Source organism: Takifugu rubripes, chromosome 9 (assembly GCF_901000725.2).
Source record: "Takifugu rubripes chromosome 9, fTakRub1.2, whole genome shotgun sequence".
In the NCBI taxonomy this organism is placed as follows: domain Eukaryota; kingdom Metazoa; phylum Chordata; class Actinopteri; order Tetraodontiformes; family Tetraodontidae; genus Takifugu; species Takifugu rubripes.
In genome coordinates, this window is record NC_042293.1 from 1,919,703 (window position 1) to 1,938,381 (window position 18,679).

Consider the following 18,679-nt stretch of genomic DNA (forward strand, 5'->3'; position numbering starts at 1 on the left):
AATGGAAAGGAGAGAAGACGCTTTACGTGGAGACAATAGCCAGCCTGCTTGTTCTGCGTACGTCTCAAATTGAGCCGTGCTTCTGGAAAGAATAAACACAAGTTTAAGCTACCTCCAATCTTCGCCATAACGGAAAACAATCACATTTGAATACAAATGTATTGTTTTACGAAGCACTGGCATGGAACCACGCAGCTCAGTGGGGAGAAAGGGGGAAAAAAGCTTATCTTATCATTCTACGACTACAGTGGTTTCAGTTAGTTGCAAAGTAAGGAGTGTTGAGCTTTTGTTTCTGTAACAGCATTACAGAACAAATACGTTGATTATGGCAGAAAAACCCACCCTATTTTCAAGGGCCGTGCTTTAAAGATCCGCTTCATGAAGATCATGGAAATCAGAGCGGCGTTGCAGAAACAACAGTGAACAAAGGAATAAACTTCCATTAAGACATCATCACTTTATGGACTCCTGTCCAGGCTCCTGTCGTGTCGGACCTTTATGGTTTCTCAAAAGTACCAGAACTTTTGCAGGAGACGCTGCCGTATCCATTAGAAGCAACTTAAAGTGCAAATGGAAACAGCGAGGGTCTTTAAAAGAAACAGAAATATCACTCTTATGATGAGAATGCTTATAGCGGAGTGGTTGTTGTCTGCGGGTTTAACTAACACAGGAAGTGGGGACAGCTGTGTACATGTAAAACACTAGTTTGTGGCTTTAAGAGACAGCTGCAGCCTTTAATAGCGATTGATTGGAATCAAATACAAAAACAGCCCATGCATGAGATCCATGCCATGTCTGAGAAACATACATGCTTAGATTTGGTGGCTTTATTAGCTCACTGCTAATCCATTTAGTGTTTCATCCTTCACCCAGGAGGCAGAGTTGATGTAAGGCCGTTTTGAGTTTTCAGGAGAAATTGAGACTTTGGCCTTCAAAGTACGAGCAGGAAGATGCTCGAGGGCAGACTTCTCGGGTCCAGAGCCCCCACAGGGAAGAACCCACTGAGGTTTCATAGGCAAATAAATGAAAAGCATCAAATCCCATTTTTTTCTTTAAACTTTAACTTGTGACTTTAAACAAGACCTGAGATGTGTGAAAAATGCCTTCCTCGCTATTGTACGATCAAGTTCTCTGGCCTCTTTCATCTTGAGCTTAAGCGGCTTCAATCGCCGTAGTCAAGGTTAATGTTTGCTGGAGCGGCTCCACGGAAAAAGGGAAACTGTCGGCGTTTGAGGTGTGTAAAATAAACACGGCATGAACATGTTTTTCTTCCGCTGCTGCCTTGGTTCGTAGCTACAGTAGGAATAAATCGGGAATAGGAAGTCGTGTCCCTCTGTGCAACTGTTACATCAGATCCAGTAAGAAACGGACCTCGTTAGCTCTCTATCATGTTTTTTATGTTGACCTTAAGCGGCCGCACCAGCAGATGAACATCGTGGCCGTCTCCGCAGTCTGACAAGTGTCTCTAACATCAAAAAATGATGCTTGGTTTATTTTACAGGCGCAGTGTCGGTGTGTCTGTCACATTTTCTGACCTCAGGATTGCAGAGTCCATGTTTTTCTGCCAGCATTTGCACCGTTTCGGTAGCGCTGACGTTCACACTGGTGAACTCACCTCTCATCAATCTGTCTCTCGACTCGCCCGACGAGTAGAAAATGGAAATGCAGAGGAGGAGATGGAGCTTACGAGTGGGGGCCAACAGCGGTTGCTGCGGCCCATGTTGACACCACGTGTACTTATGATTCAGGAGAGGCGCACGTCGGGGAGGGGAACGCTGGAGGATGAAGGACTGATGCGTTGGGTCAGGGATTTGTTCGCAATCTAAACTGTTCTGACAGTTGGAGATCAGTCCGGCTGTTCGTCTTCAGAGAGGAAATAAAAGTAGAAGATAAAATAAAAAAAAGTCAACAGCACATGCGGACGCTAGCACAACCCAACCCAGCACTGACCCATTGTTTCCCCGTCTTCAGCAACATCCAAGAGAAATGCGCCACTATTCACGATACCAACCACAAACTCCACTATATGTACAAACATGTTGCATGAGGGCGCTAACACATCGGCCACTTCCGTTAGCAGTTATTTTTACTCGCAACTGGTATCGTTGAATATTTTCCATTCTGACACACATGACCTTGTGCCTGGACGGACAGACGCACAACAAACAGGCAGGCAGGCAGGCAGGCAGGCAGATAGATAGATGTTCATGTAAGATCCAAACCAGAACACTGATCAAAGTCTGCTCAATGTTAAGTTAACTTAAAAAGAACTTCCAAAATGGAGGCGGACGTCTCTGCCCCCTCTAAGAGTGGCTCGACTAACAGAACAATGATTAGAAGTGTTTGGCAGAGGTTGTAAGTCGGTAAGCTGTGCCTCTCGTCCTCCAGTCATATACACTCTCTTGAACGGCTGTGCGCGCGCACGCACACACACACACACACACACACACACACACACACACACACACACACACACACACAGTTAGGCTCAGACCTGAGCAACTAAACCCCTGTCACTGCACGGGTGCCTGCTGTGAAAACAGCGCCGAACCTCCCCCACCCCCCCACACACGCTCACCCCCACACACACCACCCCCATGCCTCCTCCCTTTTCTCTGGACTCCAGCCTGACATACCAGACCTTGTTCGTTAGCACATATTTTTACCCTCCGTTACTAAATTAGGAAGCCAGAGGGAGCAAATGGAGTGTGGCTGCCAAGGCAGAAAGAAGAAGGGTCTGATCGGCACTGGGTTTGCTGAGGGCCCATGCCAACCCTACAGGCTTCATTAAGAGCCACTTGGGCTTCAGAAATAGAAACCCAACCGGGACCAGGGACAAACAGAGCCCTGAATGGCCAGCCAGAAACTCACGGGACAAACAAACAAATAAACGGCTCCTCTCATGGCCTGCCAGAATAAACCGGCAGCAGCCGTACCAAGGAGCCATGAGAAGTTATCTTAGACACTTTTGCACACAAAATAGGGCCTGCCCTGAGTTTAAAAGTGGTGACAGTGCACACACTGCCAGCCTGCTTCAGAATAAATTAACCTAGAAAGCTCTCTCTGGAGACCAATTTCTCAAAGCAGCCACAGAAACGATACTTCTTGTTTACTTGGCAAGGATTTTGAGCACTGATGTAAGAAGGGATATTTTCACAAGGAAATGTACATTTCCTCTACCAGCTATAGGTATACAGCAGTGAGTCCAGGGAGATGTAGAACACTGGTAATATTTATTTCTTTCATTTAGTTCTTCTTATTATAGAAAGGAGTTTAACAATTCTTCACTTTCAGCAGAGTTCAGGTCCAACCTGCCACAAAACTGCTGTTTTTAGGACAACATTTATAACAGTGATAGAAAATGTGAACTGATTACTACTAAACCAGAAAATGCATGTTAATTATAACAGATGAGAGACAATCACATGTATTGTCTCTTGTGGTTGTGTTTTGTTTTTCTTTTAATACAAACCATTTTCAAAGGAGACAAAAGCTTTAGGGTTCATTTCTTATCATTCCTTCTGAGTGACACCTTTCAACCTGAGGCTGACTGTGACTTCACTCCATTTAGCACCCACCCATTAAAACTAATGAGCTATTAGCAAGTGAGTTTGAACAACTTTAAGGTTAATGTTGCTGCTGCTATCTGAGAGGGAAGCACTGACATGTTGTTTCCCAATAGGATGAGTTTCATTGATTGAAAGTAGTGTTTTAATCATTCCGCAACAGTGCTTTTTATTGTGACACACTGTGGGGGGAATTACAGTGATCATAGCAACTGTAATATATTTAACCATTTTAGACTGTTGGCAGGTAATGTTGACAGAGTTATGTTTCACAGAAAGTAATTCTTCAGATGTCTTAACAAACATGGAATGAATACCTTGCTGGGTGCTGGTGATGAGCCTTGGAAAACAGTGAAGAAAAGAGGGAGAAAAAAATCTTTTTTTAAACTTGGAAAACTATTTCAAGTGCTCATGCCCCTGAGGTGAAGCTCCAATCCGACCTTCTTCAATACTTTCTCACGACTGATGCGTTATATTGTTGCTATACTGACATCTTGTGGATGTGTCTGAGTATTACAATTAACTCGGTAACAAACCGTCTAGAAAACTGATTTTTAAATACCTTTCCATATTGAGAAATTCATCATTTAGAACTCATTTGAAGCGAATAAATTTAGGTTTTTACAGTACAGATTGGGCGTATTTATTAAAAGAGCATAAAATAAAACCGTATGTTACACAAAAGGCGCGAGTTGTAACAACAGAAAATTGACCCACTTTCCATAGGCAAAAAAAAGTCAATTAAGAAGCCTTTTCTCTTCTTGCAAATTGATAAATTAAGGAAATAATAGGAAACAAGCAAAGGTTCAACTTTTAACGTGTCTCGTTTTGAAACATCACAGGACTTTGCTGCTGATCAACGGGGTTCTTGAATGCAGCCCACTTTCTTTCGATGACGTCAACGCTGAGCGTCCAAAAGTATTTCCTTATTTTTTCCCCAGATTTTTCCTGCAATGGAGCGATATTCCACAGATCGCACCAAGGCCGCCTTGAAAGACGTTAGACTTGTGTTAGTGAGTTACATTTTATTATAATTATTATTATTTTATCTAACCAGATTGTCGCGTGAGCTGGCGCGAGCGGCGTATCCACGGTGACAAACGCGGAACAAACAATGCTGGTTTTTAAGGCTGTTTAATTTGGATCATTTGCACAAATGCATTAATTTTTGCTGTAAAACATGGCAGATTCTCAGAAAACAGATGCCGCCTCGTCTTTCTCAGAGTAAGTCTGTTATTTATTGACTTTAAGGGCCCTTTTTTGGGTTCGAATTTCGTATTTTGATTTGTGTCTAGAAATCTAATGTTCTGCCGTGTTTGACAGTGCGGGAGACCTGAGTGTTTCTGCGTCGTCCGATATTTTGAGTGCCTCATTAATCGGAATTTCAAAGAAGCAGTTTATTATGATGCCACCGGAAGACAAGCTGACAGTCGTCGAACGTCGAGCTCAGGACCACGAAGACAAACAAGAGGTGAGATCCAGCAGCAAGAGCGGCTCTGTCAGCTGCACAAGGACGACGGAGAGTTCCCCTAGTCTCTTTCATTCATGCACGAAAGCCCTAATGCATTCTAAAGACCTAATGCAAGCATTTAAATGAGATATTTGCATATTCATAAAATCTGAGACTATGTCTTGGCTAAGTGTATTGAACCTGAACCTATTGAACACTATGTCATTTGGGGGGATTTTATGCATCAGTATGAGAACAAATAGAAAAGAGAAACATGTGCTACTGACTGGCATTTGTATTTTCTTAGTTTGATGCCTGCATCCAGGATCTGGTGCGCTGTGTGGCTTTGACCAAGCTGGTTTTTGGGGCCAGTCATCTGAAATTAGCTCAGGCCCATATCAGACTGGCAAAGGCCTACTTGAAATTCAAAGGTAATCACCAAACCTACCGTGAGAATCAAATGGCATCTGTTTGGTCACGTGCTAACAGTTTGCAAACCCTTTATTTCACATTAATTTATCGCTATAATAGTCTGTAAATGTGATGTGCATATTTCAACCCTGTCACATCCTTTTCCCCAGGCTGTGGTTTGCAGGCGCAGGAACATGCGACACTGGCCAGAGAGCTGTTGCCTTCCTGCAGCAGCTCATCTACAGAAAAGCTGGAGGCTCTTCTGACCATACACCTCACTCATGGAGAGGCATCCCTGATGGCAGCTAAATATCCTTATGGCATATGTTTTACATTCAGATATGAGGACATTAATGGGATTTGAAAGCTGAAAATACCCTTGACCCCCTCTTTTTAACTGGTGAGGAGGCCGAGTCATCTTTTCTGGAGTCAGAAAGGCTTGTTGAAGAGCTTCATCAGCATGGTGACATCAGCCAGGAAGACAAGATAAAAACCATACAGGAGGTATCCAGTGGCCTTTACAGGTACAATAGTAATCAACAAATGTAACACTAAGTCTCTAAGCTGCTATCACAGCTGTTAATTTAGTGTTATTTTAAAAAACTGCCTTCAAAATCCACATATGTGGTTCTGTGAAGAGAGCTGCAGATATTTTACATTTACTTTTCCATTCTGCTTGGCATAAATTCAGGTCCTCCAAATCATAAATTGTTTGATTTCTTTTATTAACTCACTCATCTACTTTAACCTGCAGGTCTACCATTTGGCCACAAGGTGGCACTACGGGAGATTACCGTGTGTTTCTGAAGGAACAAACTCGGTCAATTTTTAAAATAAAAGCAGCCTTCATTCGTGCTCGATTGTAAATATCTGCACATTAAATACAACTTTAAAAGTCCCTTTGTCATACTAGTTGTTTTAAAGGAGTTGAAGGATGAGGGGGCAATTTTTTCTTCTTTCTACTTCTATCATGGACTAGTGATCTTTTAGACCACACCGAGGTGATCCTAAATATCAATACTATCCTTTAAAAAAAAAAAAAATCAAATTACCAATTGTTCTGTTTATATTTAAGTCTTGGCACGATTTCCATATTATTGATTTTGTCAACTAATGTGCAATATTGATATTTTAAGGAAACAATAGTGGATCATGTTGAAGATCCCACAAAGCAGCACGAGAAATTAATGGAGTAGAACATGCAAATATCGGTGTGTCTGGAGCAGGAATTAGCTCCATCAATAACAACACACCATGTTTTGACGATGCTCATCATTTGTAGCCGTCGTCTACTGTTTGTCAAAGTTGGAATTTGTTTACGTGAATTTCATAATAGAGAAAAATGTGCAGACTCCTGCCAGTGTCTAAGCTGCTAAATCTCTTTTCAGAGGTGATGACTAAGAATTTGGCATGCCTCTGAAAGCTCTGCCGGTCAGCACTGTGGCCATGGTGGGGAATGTTCCCATCACAGAAATAACAATATAGATCCTGGTGCGAGCAGGATGGTCAGGAAATCACAGACGGTGACGCATTTTTAGACACTCGCACGGCATCTGCCTGATGAATGCCAATTATTGTCTAAAGGTGTGGGTCGATTCTTTGTGTTCCACTGATAATTACAGAACATTAGCCACAATCATTGTCTCTGTGAACATGTTAAGCTTACATTCCTGCCCTTCTAGGGCTCAGGAGGGGGGAAAAAAAGTCTCATCAGTGATGATGTTGTCAAATGAACCCAGGATCTCGTGTTTTTTCATGTTCACTGGCTTCTATTTCATTAGAACCAAGAACTGCCTCAACTCCGGAAACATTTAGAAGAGAGGGCTGTGTGGCATGTTTGGCAGCACATGTTCCAAACCCTTAACTCTATTAATTTCCTGCCATGTGGCGTTTAAGTGGGCTGCAGCAGGATGTGGCACATTGCAGTTCTTCAGAGAGGGGAGGATCCGGAGTGATCGCGAGGATAGAGAGGCGTTGTCTGTGTCTGTCAGACGCGAGCCACGCTGGAATGCAGCTCTGCTTCAGCCATCACCCCTAAAAGGACCTGAAGTCTGTAGCTCAGCCACTAAATACCGTCACGGCTTTCGGGATAATCAAGGAAATGAGCTTTTTTAATAAAGTGCTTCACGAGAGTGCGAGTTGTGAAGACGTGAGACGGTTCCCAGGGCAGTTTTAAAGGCGTTTGACAGTACGTTCTGCTGTGGCGGGGGAGATTGCGTTGTGCCCTCTCAGAGAGGCCACCCCATCGCCTGGAAAGTGGAATTAAATTTAGAATCCATTAGACGGTGTGAGAGCTGTTAGCAGAGGAGCCTGATGGATCCAAGATCTCTCCGGTGGTTAATGGATCCTCACTGCCCCAACTCTTCCTCCTTGTTGATCTATGAGGCCCAGACGCTTTATAGCACACATGTACTCCAGATTCCTTTAGAAGGCAAAAAGTAGGTTAGAGATGAGTTGTGAAGCAAACATGTGAAACCAAAGGACGCCGATTTTTTCCAGACTTTCACTTGACCGATAAGGCCCACTGATACGCGCCGTATCTTTAACTGCATCTTTCCACTTACTGGTTTGTCTGTTCCGCTCTGACAGGGTCTATAAGACACAGAACAGGCCAGATAAGGCCTTGGGCCAGTGCGAGAAGTCTCTCCGACTGCTGAGGGACTGCGGTCAGCCAGAGAGCGTGATCTCTGTCTACAGGGACATGGCTGCCGTCGAGCAGGACCGAGGCCGCTCAGACCGAGCCGTAGAGCATCTGTCCAAGGCGAGTGGCCCGCCGGTGCACGTCGGAGGGAACCACGTAGTGCTACTGCTAAAGGCTTTGTTTGCACGTGTGTTCTAGGCTCATGCCATTGCCATGAGTCAGTGTCCAGAGGAGCTGGTGGGGGCTGAAGTCTCCCACAGCATGGCACTCATTCTGTCTTCAGATCCCGGTCATAATGGTGAGCTTATTCCCAGATAGTCTGCTAGCACATATGCGTGAGGGGTTAGAGGCAATAGAATCCCCCATTGTCTTCATGTATGTGAAATTCTTTAGGTTGGGGTGAAGGAACATGACTATATTATGGCCTGGTTGGTGAAATGTGACTCATTTGACTCATTTATCACGCAAAGGGAGCCTAAATGTATCCAATAAACAAAGTCATTATAGTAGCTTCTAGCTAAATCGAGCTCTTGTTCCATCAGTTACGACCAGAACTGAAGTTCTTGTCCACGTTTTTGTCCATGCTGGTTCAGACTCTGCAGGTCAGCACTTTGAGCGGAGTCTGAGCATCTACAAGACCTCAGCAGGCCCACAAGACGCAGCTTTCCTCGCCGTGCAGGATGACTTCTGTCGTTTTCTCCTCGTCAGTGGCCAGGAAGAGGTTTGACACACACACACACACACACACACACACACACAGACAAAATGTAGAAACACAGACCAGCTTAAATATAGGTGCTGCTATCTTTCAACAAAGGTTTTTTTTAAAAAAAAGAAAGAATAATCCATCTTTGAATAGCTTTAATTTGAGGATAGCTTGTTTAAATGACGGGCTACACCCCACCAAAAGTAATGATAGGCAGAAGCTGACCACTAGGGGTGATTGCAACATTTTGCCCTCACCTTTGGGGAACTCTCAAGAGTGTTATGTTTTACTTTAGGGACTTTTCCGATGTGAGTGAGACCTCGAGGAGACCCCCAGACTTTCTAATTGTCAGAATTTGTCCTGATGTGAAGGCTGCCATTAAATACCACTCACATGTGGACCATTGCAGAAATGTCTAGACATCCAGAGATCTTCCCTCGCAACAAAAAAATCCACCTTTGGTGACGTGAGTGTGGAGGTGGCAGACACCCTTGAACTCATAGGAAGCTTGGAGATGGCCCAGGGCTGCCTGAGGCAGGCTCACAGGACCATGACAAAGGTAAAAACAACACCACACGAACAGCAGGAGCTCATGTTTGCCTCGGTTACAACCTATAAATGCACGTTAGAGATGCTGCAAACAGCCACAACTCCGTGATTGTGATCCTGCCAGAGTATCTGGGAGGATTTAATCAAAGGTTAGGAGTCAGTGGGCGTGTGCGTCTGCACCAGTGGGAGGCTCGTTCAGACTATACACACGGAGACGCTCTCGTGTCCAGAGGAGCTATTTTCACCTTCGTCCCTGAAGCCCGGTGCCATCAGAGCTGCGTTCTAATCTTGGAGGGGGCAGCGTGCACAGCGGGCCTCCTCAGACTAAAATATCAGTGTGACTCTGGTTCTGGACGGGGCTTGACAGATGGACAACAAACAAACAGCCGGTTAACCGCTGTCAATTAAAGGACACTGACCTCATTAACCAGTGAAATATCGTGATGTCATTGTAAACAAGCTTAGCTGTCTTTGATATTAGCCTACAGTGCTGTGACCTGTGTCTACGGGGGGGTTTTCTTTATTTTTTCCCCCTCTTTTCCACATTCAGCGTTGAGCTAGAATAACTGTAAAGGGATACATCCTAAATCTGGTCAGGAAGCACCTGTAAAGGAAGGAGCCTGGTTGCTATGTTGTTTTGTTGTGGCAGGATCGAGTCCCCCTCGTCGTTGGGAAATTACAGTTGCACTACTCTCCAAAATAACACCGTTAAAGTTCACTGACACAAACCAGAGACGTCCAGACGTTCGTCTCCTCCCGTCCTCAGCCCACCTATACCCCGATTGAGTAACGTTGTTTTTCCAGTGGAAAACCTTCAGGCGGGAGGCGAGATCTCAGAGAAAACAGGCGAACAATGGCTCACTCACATGCGCCTGACATTTTGTTTCCTTTTCAGAGCCGCTGTAGAAAAGGCCTTCCATGACATCAACCTTAGCAACGGAGAGAAAAAAAACATCTGAGGGGCCAGATGAATCGGTTCCAGATTACTCAGTGTTTCACTTTTCCCAGTGTGTGTGTGTGTGTGAGAGAGGGGGGGTGGGCTCCCTCTCTTCGACATTGTAACCTCTTCATCTTTTTCTGATTACGTTTTTTTGACTTGACTCGGTGTGAATGTTGTGGGTCTACCAGCGGTTGTTCAGCCCCTCTCCTTTGAACGTAGATGTTTCTTGGGGTGCTTCTGAGTTCTTGTAATCAATCTAGCAAAATCCCCCCCCTCCCCCCGGAGTTGGTAAGGCCCCATTCAGAGTCAGCACAGGTGTTGTCTTGACTTCGGGCTGCTACAGCGGTTATTTTGGGATGTTTAGTGCATCCACGTGTTGCTAGGACGCTTTTATTTCCCTCTTGAGCGGGCGTTGCTCTTCTCATCTTCCACTGACAACAGCAATATTGATGACTTGCATTTTTTATTTTTTTTTATTTCAGTGCCTGCAGATCCAAAGGCTGTTGTTCGGACCCCAGCACAGAAGGTCCAAAGCTACAGAGAAAGCTGTGGAGATGTTGGCCCGGTATACCCATGAATGATGGCGGTGTGATAGTTAAGAGTGCTGCCCATGTTTCGCTCATGTAACCATGTGTGCTGTGTTTTGGGTTTTTTTTGCAGGGCACCAGAGGTGGCACAGACCCAGTGGAGCAGAAGTGGAGACAAAACCAAACTGTTTTCAACTACAGCACCCAGTCGAAATGAAGAAAGCTCCATTTCTGACTAGTTAATGGATTGGTTACTAGTAACTTGCTAGTTGAGAGCCATACTAGGACTACTGAGAGGCTTGTTTAAGTCAGAAATTAACCAGTGTCCAGTTTTGTTGTCTTAGCAGTAGCATAGCTAACAACATGTGTTGTGTATAGATGTGATAGTTTTTTCAGAAATATTCACATATGCACAAAACTCCAATTGTAGATTTTTAATGATGATCAAATGAAGGCTGGGACCCTTTAAAATGATGCATTTTTTTCCATATGTCAATAGAAGCAGATGTTGAACAATCCAGGATGATTCAAATTTAATAAATGTCACTGCTGTGTGTGATGAAACGGCGCACAAAGATAAAGAATGGTCACAATTCCAGATGAAACTACAGTTTAAGTACGCGGATGATACATTATTGAGCTGAAGGCCAGAAAATCTGCTGCACCCGAGCCTGGTTTGACTGGGAAAGCTGGGGATCTGTGATTTAAATGACATTATTTTGCCACTTTAACAACATGTGTAAAACTTTACATGCAACCACGCCGCCATATTGTCAGATCGCCAAATGCGGAGCACAACAAACCCTAAAAGTCAGTGCCAGGAGGCTGAGGATCCAGAAATAGTAACACCATCAGCACACAATATTGACAGAGCAAATGTGAAACCTACAACGCAACACCGGGACAACTGCACAAACAAAATGTGATTCAACGTTTTTGACGGCCGCTAACAACCTTCACTACGTGACTTCTCCTTCCTTCAGTCTACCTCTGATGTGAAATTCCCTCTCCAACATTAGACGATCAACATTGTGCAGTCACACTGGCTCTAAACCAAAGTGGTGTGATGTGATGCTACATGCTGTGAAGAAATCAAAGAGTAACCATTCTAACTACCACATGTACTAACACAGAACCTGGATCTGCTATCAGCTCATTCCCTACCTCCTCTTCACTGTCCACAGCTTCGTTCCTAACCTTTGACCCCGCTGCCTCTCCGGTCCAACTAAGGTGTATGTTTTTAACCGTGGGAGGAAAGCAGAGAAACCTACAGGCACAGGGAGAACATGCAAACGCCGCTGCCTGGCTTCTTACAACGGCATACACAACAGTCGCGTCATTGGGCCGCACCGTCCAAATAAGGAAAAAGGAAAGGTTGCGCAGCCAGTCGCCAGTCTTGGCTGTCGGGCGACGGCTCGTATTGGCCCGGGTGGATTGAAAAGTACAGGCTCAACTGTGATGTAATGGCTGATCCAGCTGCACTGCAAAGGTTAGTACAAAAATACGAAATATTTGGGTAGAAGACCCAAGCGTCTGAAAGTTAGAAAACAGATCGATACATGTCAAAGCGACAGAGTACGAGCAGTAAATGCATCGCGGTTTTGCTACAAAAATTGCTATAGTAGCTTACAGCTAACAGGTACTAGCCCAGATTAGTTAGCACGGCGCATAATTGCTGCTGCATTTAGGGGCAGAAATGTGACTCAAAAATATAGATTTCTGTTTTCTGATCGGAGAGTCAGTCTGTATGATCATCTGAATGGAATTGGCTTCAGTACTGACTTTAAAACTGGATTCTCAATCGTCTGTTGGGCTCTCCAAGTAAAGCGTTGCGATTCTTTGCTCCTGAGTAATCTTCACCGGGGTTCCCAGGGTCTCAGACCTTTCACTCTTGGAGGTTTCTGGTGCCGTCTCTCCCTCGCTGGAGAAGCCCCCGTCGCTGTAGGTCCTGTTCTCTTCTTTGGAGATTTGGAACGTGTATCCTCCTCCCGCCCCTCCTTGGAAGCCTTTTTCAAGCCCCAGGTTGGAAGCTCTGAGGGCGGCCATGATCTGCTCCTCGCTGAGATCTTCTCCTCCCTCCAGCAGCCCGGAGTCTTCCAGAGTCTGAGAGACGTTTAGCTCTGCCACTATGGTCGTGGTGCCGTTGTCGCTGGACTGCTGCACCTTTCTGACGTCGACGGCAACGTTCTGAGGACTGTTGCTGCTCACTCGTGTGAGGAAGGCCAACTCCTCCCTCAGTGGTCCTGACACGGAGCTTTGGAGCTTCTCCAGAGCTCCCTTCAGCTGCTCTTTGGGCTCCAGGGAGTCTTCTTTCAGGAACTCCAGCATCGACTCCTGAACCACAGGGGAGATGCGGACCTCCTCCTCGATGATACACTCTCTTGGCTGGAAACCCTCGCTTGGGAAAGCGTGACCTCCTGGTAGGAAAGCACATTCCTCACTCTCCTCTACAATGACTTTACGGGGGAAAAGATCTCGGTCTTGGTCTTGGTAGTACCTCTCGTCTGACAGGTCATCTACGACGCCATAGTGGCCGTACGACGTGATGCCCTCCTCATGCTCAGAAAGGTTGTCGTCCGGTGTGGAGACAAAATATTCACGAGGCTCTTGGTCGTGGGAGAAATAGGAAGATTCGCTCTTACTAGAAACCTCTTGAACCTGCACAGACCTGACTTGGGTGTTCTCTTCAGGGGGTCTTGTTGTGTCGTCAGCGCTTCTTGGAGAAGGAACGCCCTCAGATACGTTTTCAAGCTCCTCGATTTGAAAATACCTTGCAGGGGGTTCGTAAAGATCGCCTCTGACATGCTGCTCAATGTCAGTTTCCTCCTCACTGAGGGCCTCCACCGGCTCCTCGATGATTTCCACGTTGACGGACCTATTCTCCAGCTCCCCGCTTCCCCGCAGGCCGCTTAGCAGGTCCTTGATCATGCTCCCTGTTGCTGTGTGCTCGATGTCCTCCAGTGACACCTTCTTCACCCCTTGGTTCAGTAGCCCATCCAGTGTGGCATCCTTGGAGAAATCCAGCTCTTCCTCCACTTTGGACTCCAGCACAATCTGCGTTTTAGTCGTTCCATCCTCCTGCTTAGTTTTCTCTACGTGGTAGGTCAGCTTCGCATCCCCCGAGGAGCCAACCTTAGCCTCCAAACCTGCCGGCTTTATGACTTTTTCAATGAGCTCCTCCACAGACACTGAGTCTAACGCTTTCTTCTCATTTGGACCACTGGGGACCTCTGGTGTCTCCATATCTGTGCTATTGTTGTCTCTCTGTGGCTGACTGGGTGCTTGTGCTTCACCTTCTGCTGATGTTATCATGCTCTTCACCTGAGCTGATGCCACAGTTTTGGCCTCAGCAGGTGGGGATTTGATTGGACTGACTTGGTTCTCCTGGTGTGCCTTTTTGACCTTCACAACTTGGTCTCCTCCTGCTTCCTCTGACGTATTTTCTCCCGCTTTATCTGTGCCTTTCCTGGCGGCGCTAGCTAAAGACGAAGCGTCAGCTCGCGCTTTGGCGAACGACACCATGTCCCTTCTGGACGCAGGACTCTGATGTTGAGCTCTGCCTGCGACTGAAATGGGAATGACCCTCGAGGGACTTCTGGAACCAGAAGGAGGCACCGGAGATCTTCTTAGGTTGGACATCGGCGCGCTGTACCTGGTATCCACGCGGTGTCTGCTGGATACTGCAGAAGTTCTTTGGGTGTAGGGTTGGGCTGGTAACCTGATATCTGACGGAGGAAGTAGACAGCGTGCTAGTTTAGAGATAAAAAGGAGCAAGTCGCTGTTTCTTGAGACATTCATTTCTAAACATAGAGGAAAGATCGATTCCAGCCTGAGATCTAAGATCTGAGGCTGAGGGTAAGTGGCTCCACTTCAAGGTCATGAAAGTAACCAATTAGGCTTCCACAAAATTCTGTGTTTACTATGATTTTTTGATATAAGGGGCAGGTGATTTATTTGTTTATCCAGGAAGAGTAACTGATCAGCTTAACTCCTCACTGATCCAGGAAAAGTCAGACAGGAAAATCCCCCATTTATGGGACCCTGCCAGCTGAGCTTTTATGACCCCGGAACAACAACACTCAAGGTAGCTAAATAACACAGTTTTTGACGTACTAATGTAACTTTGTAACAAATATTACTACTCAATCTTTTCTTCAAAAAATGCAGCTTCTACACTATATTTGCACTGAGCAACTTTACCTATCACTCGTTCTCTCTGCTGTGGATTCATCCTCCTGTTAGCATCTTGAAGACCCATTCTCTCACCCTCCAGAAGAGCCCTAAACAAACAAGACAAGAGGGCAGGAACACCGTTAAAGACGAGCGCACGTGCATCAAAAACCATCTGCAGATCCTCTGAGTGGACAAGAATTCGCTATTTCCGAATCTACATCGCAAAGGCGACAAATACCTTATAAGACGCTGAGCCTCCTCCAGTTCTTCCATCTTAAACTTTAAACGCGACAAGCCTAGCAGATGGAATGAACCCAGCTCCTTGACCATGTAGGGCCACAGTCATCCAAAACGCAACAATCCGCCATAATAATCAGCTTCAGCGCCTCACCTCTGCGTGGCCGTGCTCCAGCAAACCGACCGCCAGCAGACTGTGCACAACAATGTCTGAAAAAGGAGCAACGTCTCTGGAGACTCCTGAAAGACTAAAAATATCACCCACAATGCTGGGCGGTCCCACGGCTCCAAAAATCCCACCGTAAAAGCTGACTCGTGACAAATGCAGACTCCTGCTGCCGGAGCTTCAAATTCAAGCAGCAGAATTGCTCCTCTGATGTAAACATGTAACATTTCTGAGCTCTGATGGCATGAAAATACTTCTGGGGGCAATTTAAAAATGAAAAGACGGTGGTTTTTTTTTTAATCATAAATAACTTTGCTTTGTGGTTGGTGTGTGAACCTATAGGAGAACGATGAAGAAACCTTCCACGCTGTGATGGTGTGTGGAAGCCATGCTCTAGTTTGTCCTGGAGAGGATTAAACAATTCAGTTTCTTTTAAATAGAATCTTTCGTACAATTGGGTCTGGCTCTGATTGTCTCTTAGCAATCTAAACGTGTTATAACAGGACCTGATTGCACATTTCATACCATCTCGCGTTTAAATGTGATCTGGTAGGACAATGCAGGTCCTTGAAATGCACTTTGTGATGCATTTATTATATTTTTGGTCTTCAGATACTCATGACAAGTTGCGGTTTATTTGCAAGGTCCAACAAGAGGTAAATTAAAATTAAATTGAAAGCATTCAAAGAAAAGGAGTAGCTTTCCCACCGCGTCAGGGTTGACTCAGGAACCAGGCTGAGAAAGCGTTGTAGCAGAGTTGTTAAAAAGACCACTAAATAAAAGGAGATATGAAATAGACGCGTCACCTGTATGCAGACACCTCCGTGCCAAGATCCATCTTCACCTGGAGAAGCTGCTGGTGCTCCCTCATCCTCTCTGCTATGGTGTCAGCCATGGCTTTCCTCTCCTCCTCTAACTGCTCAATAATCATCTGGAGGAATAAGAACAAACCAAAAACACATTCCAGAGGGGACATGATGGACAGCCTGGGTTATGTCATTTGGCTGTGTTAGCTGGTGACAGCAGGTGAACTCCATCTGGTCGCCTGTGGTGTCTGTAACTGGGCCAATCTGTTATTTTTGACTGGTGATGGCGAATAATGGAGCGCGACAGGACCGGATGCGTCCTCTCCCGGCGACACATTGCATCCGGGGACAGTCGTCTCACTCCCACTCTGAAAGGCACCACACGGTTAAGCCGAGATGCGTTCGGGTGTCTTCTGTAGCCACCCTGCTTAAGGCTCCATCTTTAGGAGGCTAATAAGGATTAACCAGTCTGACGGCTAATTGGTTTAAGTGACTGCTTTAATCTAAAGGGCTGGGTTGGCGCAACCACGTCCAGCCACTCAAAACCTCAAATCCTTTTATGCTTGGGTCAAATGTTGCACGCAAGACCTCGTGCTTGACCGTTAAGGGAACTTGTCAACACTGGCAGTTAATGCCATTATGTGGGGAGGTGAGAAGAGTCAGATTTATTTCAGACGCGGCAGCACCTGCAGGGTGATGCTGGAATGAGCCCCGGAGCGCCACCGGGTTAAATCAGATCTATTTATTGCTATTAGCAGTGGCAGTGGTGGGGCAGGACTTATTTAGATAATGGTTTAGGTCTGACGGCTGCATCCATGGGGTGGGTGTGGCAGGAGGGGGCGGCCAACAGTCTCTTTTGTCATAACAAGAGACTCTTCTTATTCTGTTATGAAACAATATTAATCAGTGAATGTAATTACACTGGCTCTGCAAAATGTTGCGCTGGATACCTGATATTCGCTGCAGTCCGTCCGGAATCGGTCCTGCATGTGCATCAGCTGCTCCTCCAGGCGCAGTTGAACCTGCCCTTGCTTCTCTGCCTCTGCGCGCATTTTGTCCAGCTCTGACGCATACAGCATCTTCTCCCTCTGCAGGTCGCACAGCATGGCCCGGTCCTCTCTGGTGCCCTGCTCCATCTCCTCCACTTTGCGCTGGTACATCTCAAAGGTGTGGATCCACCCCTCGGACAGATCGCGAGCGTATTCGTGCATCTCCTCCGTAGAGGCGGCCGGAGGTCCGCGGTACGTCTGCGTGACGACGGGCACCACCCGTGACTCCACCTTGACCCGGAGATGGTGCATTTCTTGCCTGTGCTCGTCCTCCAGGCGTTTGCGCTCGTTCTCGAGTTGGAATAAGCGCTGCTGGAGTTGGTCGTTGGTCTTGTGGGCGCGGTGGAGCTCCTGCTCGCAGCCCTTCAGCTCGCCGCTGATGTCCCTGCACACCTCGGTCTGCTCGCTGCAAAGACCCTGGACCATCTGCAACTCCCGCCATAGCTTCTCCCTCTCCAGCTCAGCCTGGGACTTTTCAAACGACAGCTGTGCCACCATTCTCCTCAGATCGCGCATCTCATCTTTGTAGTTGGGCTCCCATTCCGCCGCCTTGGCTTCTCGGAGTTTGTTAATTTCGGCAATCAGGTGCACATTTTCCTTTTCCAGCTGCTTGGTTCTTGAAAGATACTGGACAAGTCTGGAGTTGAGCTCCCGGAGCTGCTGCTTTTCGCCCTCAAAAGTTCTCTTGAAAGGCAACATCGTGGCGGCAAATTCTGAAAGTGGGTTTGAAAATGTCCCGAATGCGTAATAATATATCTAATTTAGGTGGCTGGTGGTCCGGGCGTCATCTGCTGAAGCGTCCTGTCCTACGACTGTGATGTCATATGCGCTCAGCGGTCTTTGACAAGTGCAAGAGGTGGACTAGGAGGAGGAGGAGGAGGATGAAGGCGGTTCCAGCCTCAGGATCGTCATAAATGCGTCCGCGTCCCTGGCAGATGTTACGCTGCATTTATGTGCCGTCGGAAATATTATCACTTCGAGATCAATCGTCGGGTAGAGCCTAGGGCCATAAACAAAAGCTACTGGTCTACAGTCGCGCGCCCACGCACACACACGCACACACGATCCAAATAATAAAAATATCTATGTTTCCTTTCCTATAAGTTTATAAATTGTAATCTATTAAGTTAACTGCAAAACAATCTAAATGTATTTTAAGTTTAATTTTTTTTATTGGCAATCCTCTCGTTTTATCGTTGTTATGGTATTAGTAGTTGTAGTAATATCAATAACAAAAGATGAACTATCGATGATCTCTTCTGTTTATCCGTCTGGTTTTGTAGTACAGTTTGAAAGTTTACTGTACTTATTTATCTTAATGCAGCAATATAGAGAAATAGCTAAGCACACTAGGATAGATGGACATTCTGTACAAGTTCAAGGAGACCTGGTATAAATCAAATATATATATGTTTTGTCCTCTCTGCTCCCTGAATGCATCACCTTGTTAGGGTACGA

General features: G+C 45.9%; 2 protein-coding genes across 3 annotated transcripts; one reads left to right on the forward strand and one right to left on the reverse strand.

The window, feature by feature from the left end:
• The first annotated feature begins 4,453 nt into the window (after positions 1-4,453).
• ttc23 (tetratricopeptide repeat domain 23) lies at positions 4,454-11,361 on the forward strand. 2 transcript variants are annotated; one of them, XM_011606871.2, is made up of 12 exons: positions 4,477-4,579; positions 4,754-4,790; positions 4,890-5,037; positions 5,324-5,447; positions 5,598-5,736; positions 5,826-5,951; positions 8,017-8,188; positions 8,267-8,366; positions 8,662-8,789; positions 9,184-9,333; positions 10,746-10,828; positions 10,924-11,361. In XM_011606871.2, the coding sequence occupies exons 3-12, from the start codon at positions 4,969-4,971 to the stop codon at positions 11,027-11,029; spliced, it is 1,197 nt and encodes a 398-aa protein (XP_011605173.2). In that variant the 5' UTR covers positions 4,477-4,579; positions 4,754-4,790; positions 4,890-4,968; the 3' UTR covers positions 11,030-11,361. The 2 variants fall into 2 exon arrangements, with proteins under 2 accessions (XP_011605172.2, XP_011605173.2); XM_011606870.2 differs by having other exon boundaries at positions 4,454-4,790.
• Positions 11,210-18,091, reverse strand: synm (synemin, intermediate filament protein). Its single transcript, XM_003967075.3, has 4 exons — positions 17,123-18,091; positions 16,173-16,297; positions 14,991-15,070; positions 11,210-14,515 (listed from the first exon to the last, which is right to left on the reverse strand). The coding sequence occupies exons 1-4, from the start codon at positions 17,918-17,920 to the stop codon at positions 12,588-12,590; spliced, it is 2,931 nt and encodes a 976-aa protein (XP_003967124.2). The 5' UTR covers positions 17,921-18,091; the 3' UTR covers positions 11,210-12,587.
• Between the last annotated feature and the right edge of the window lie 588 nt (positions 18,092-18,679).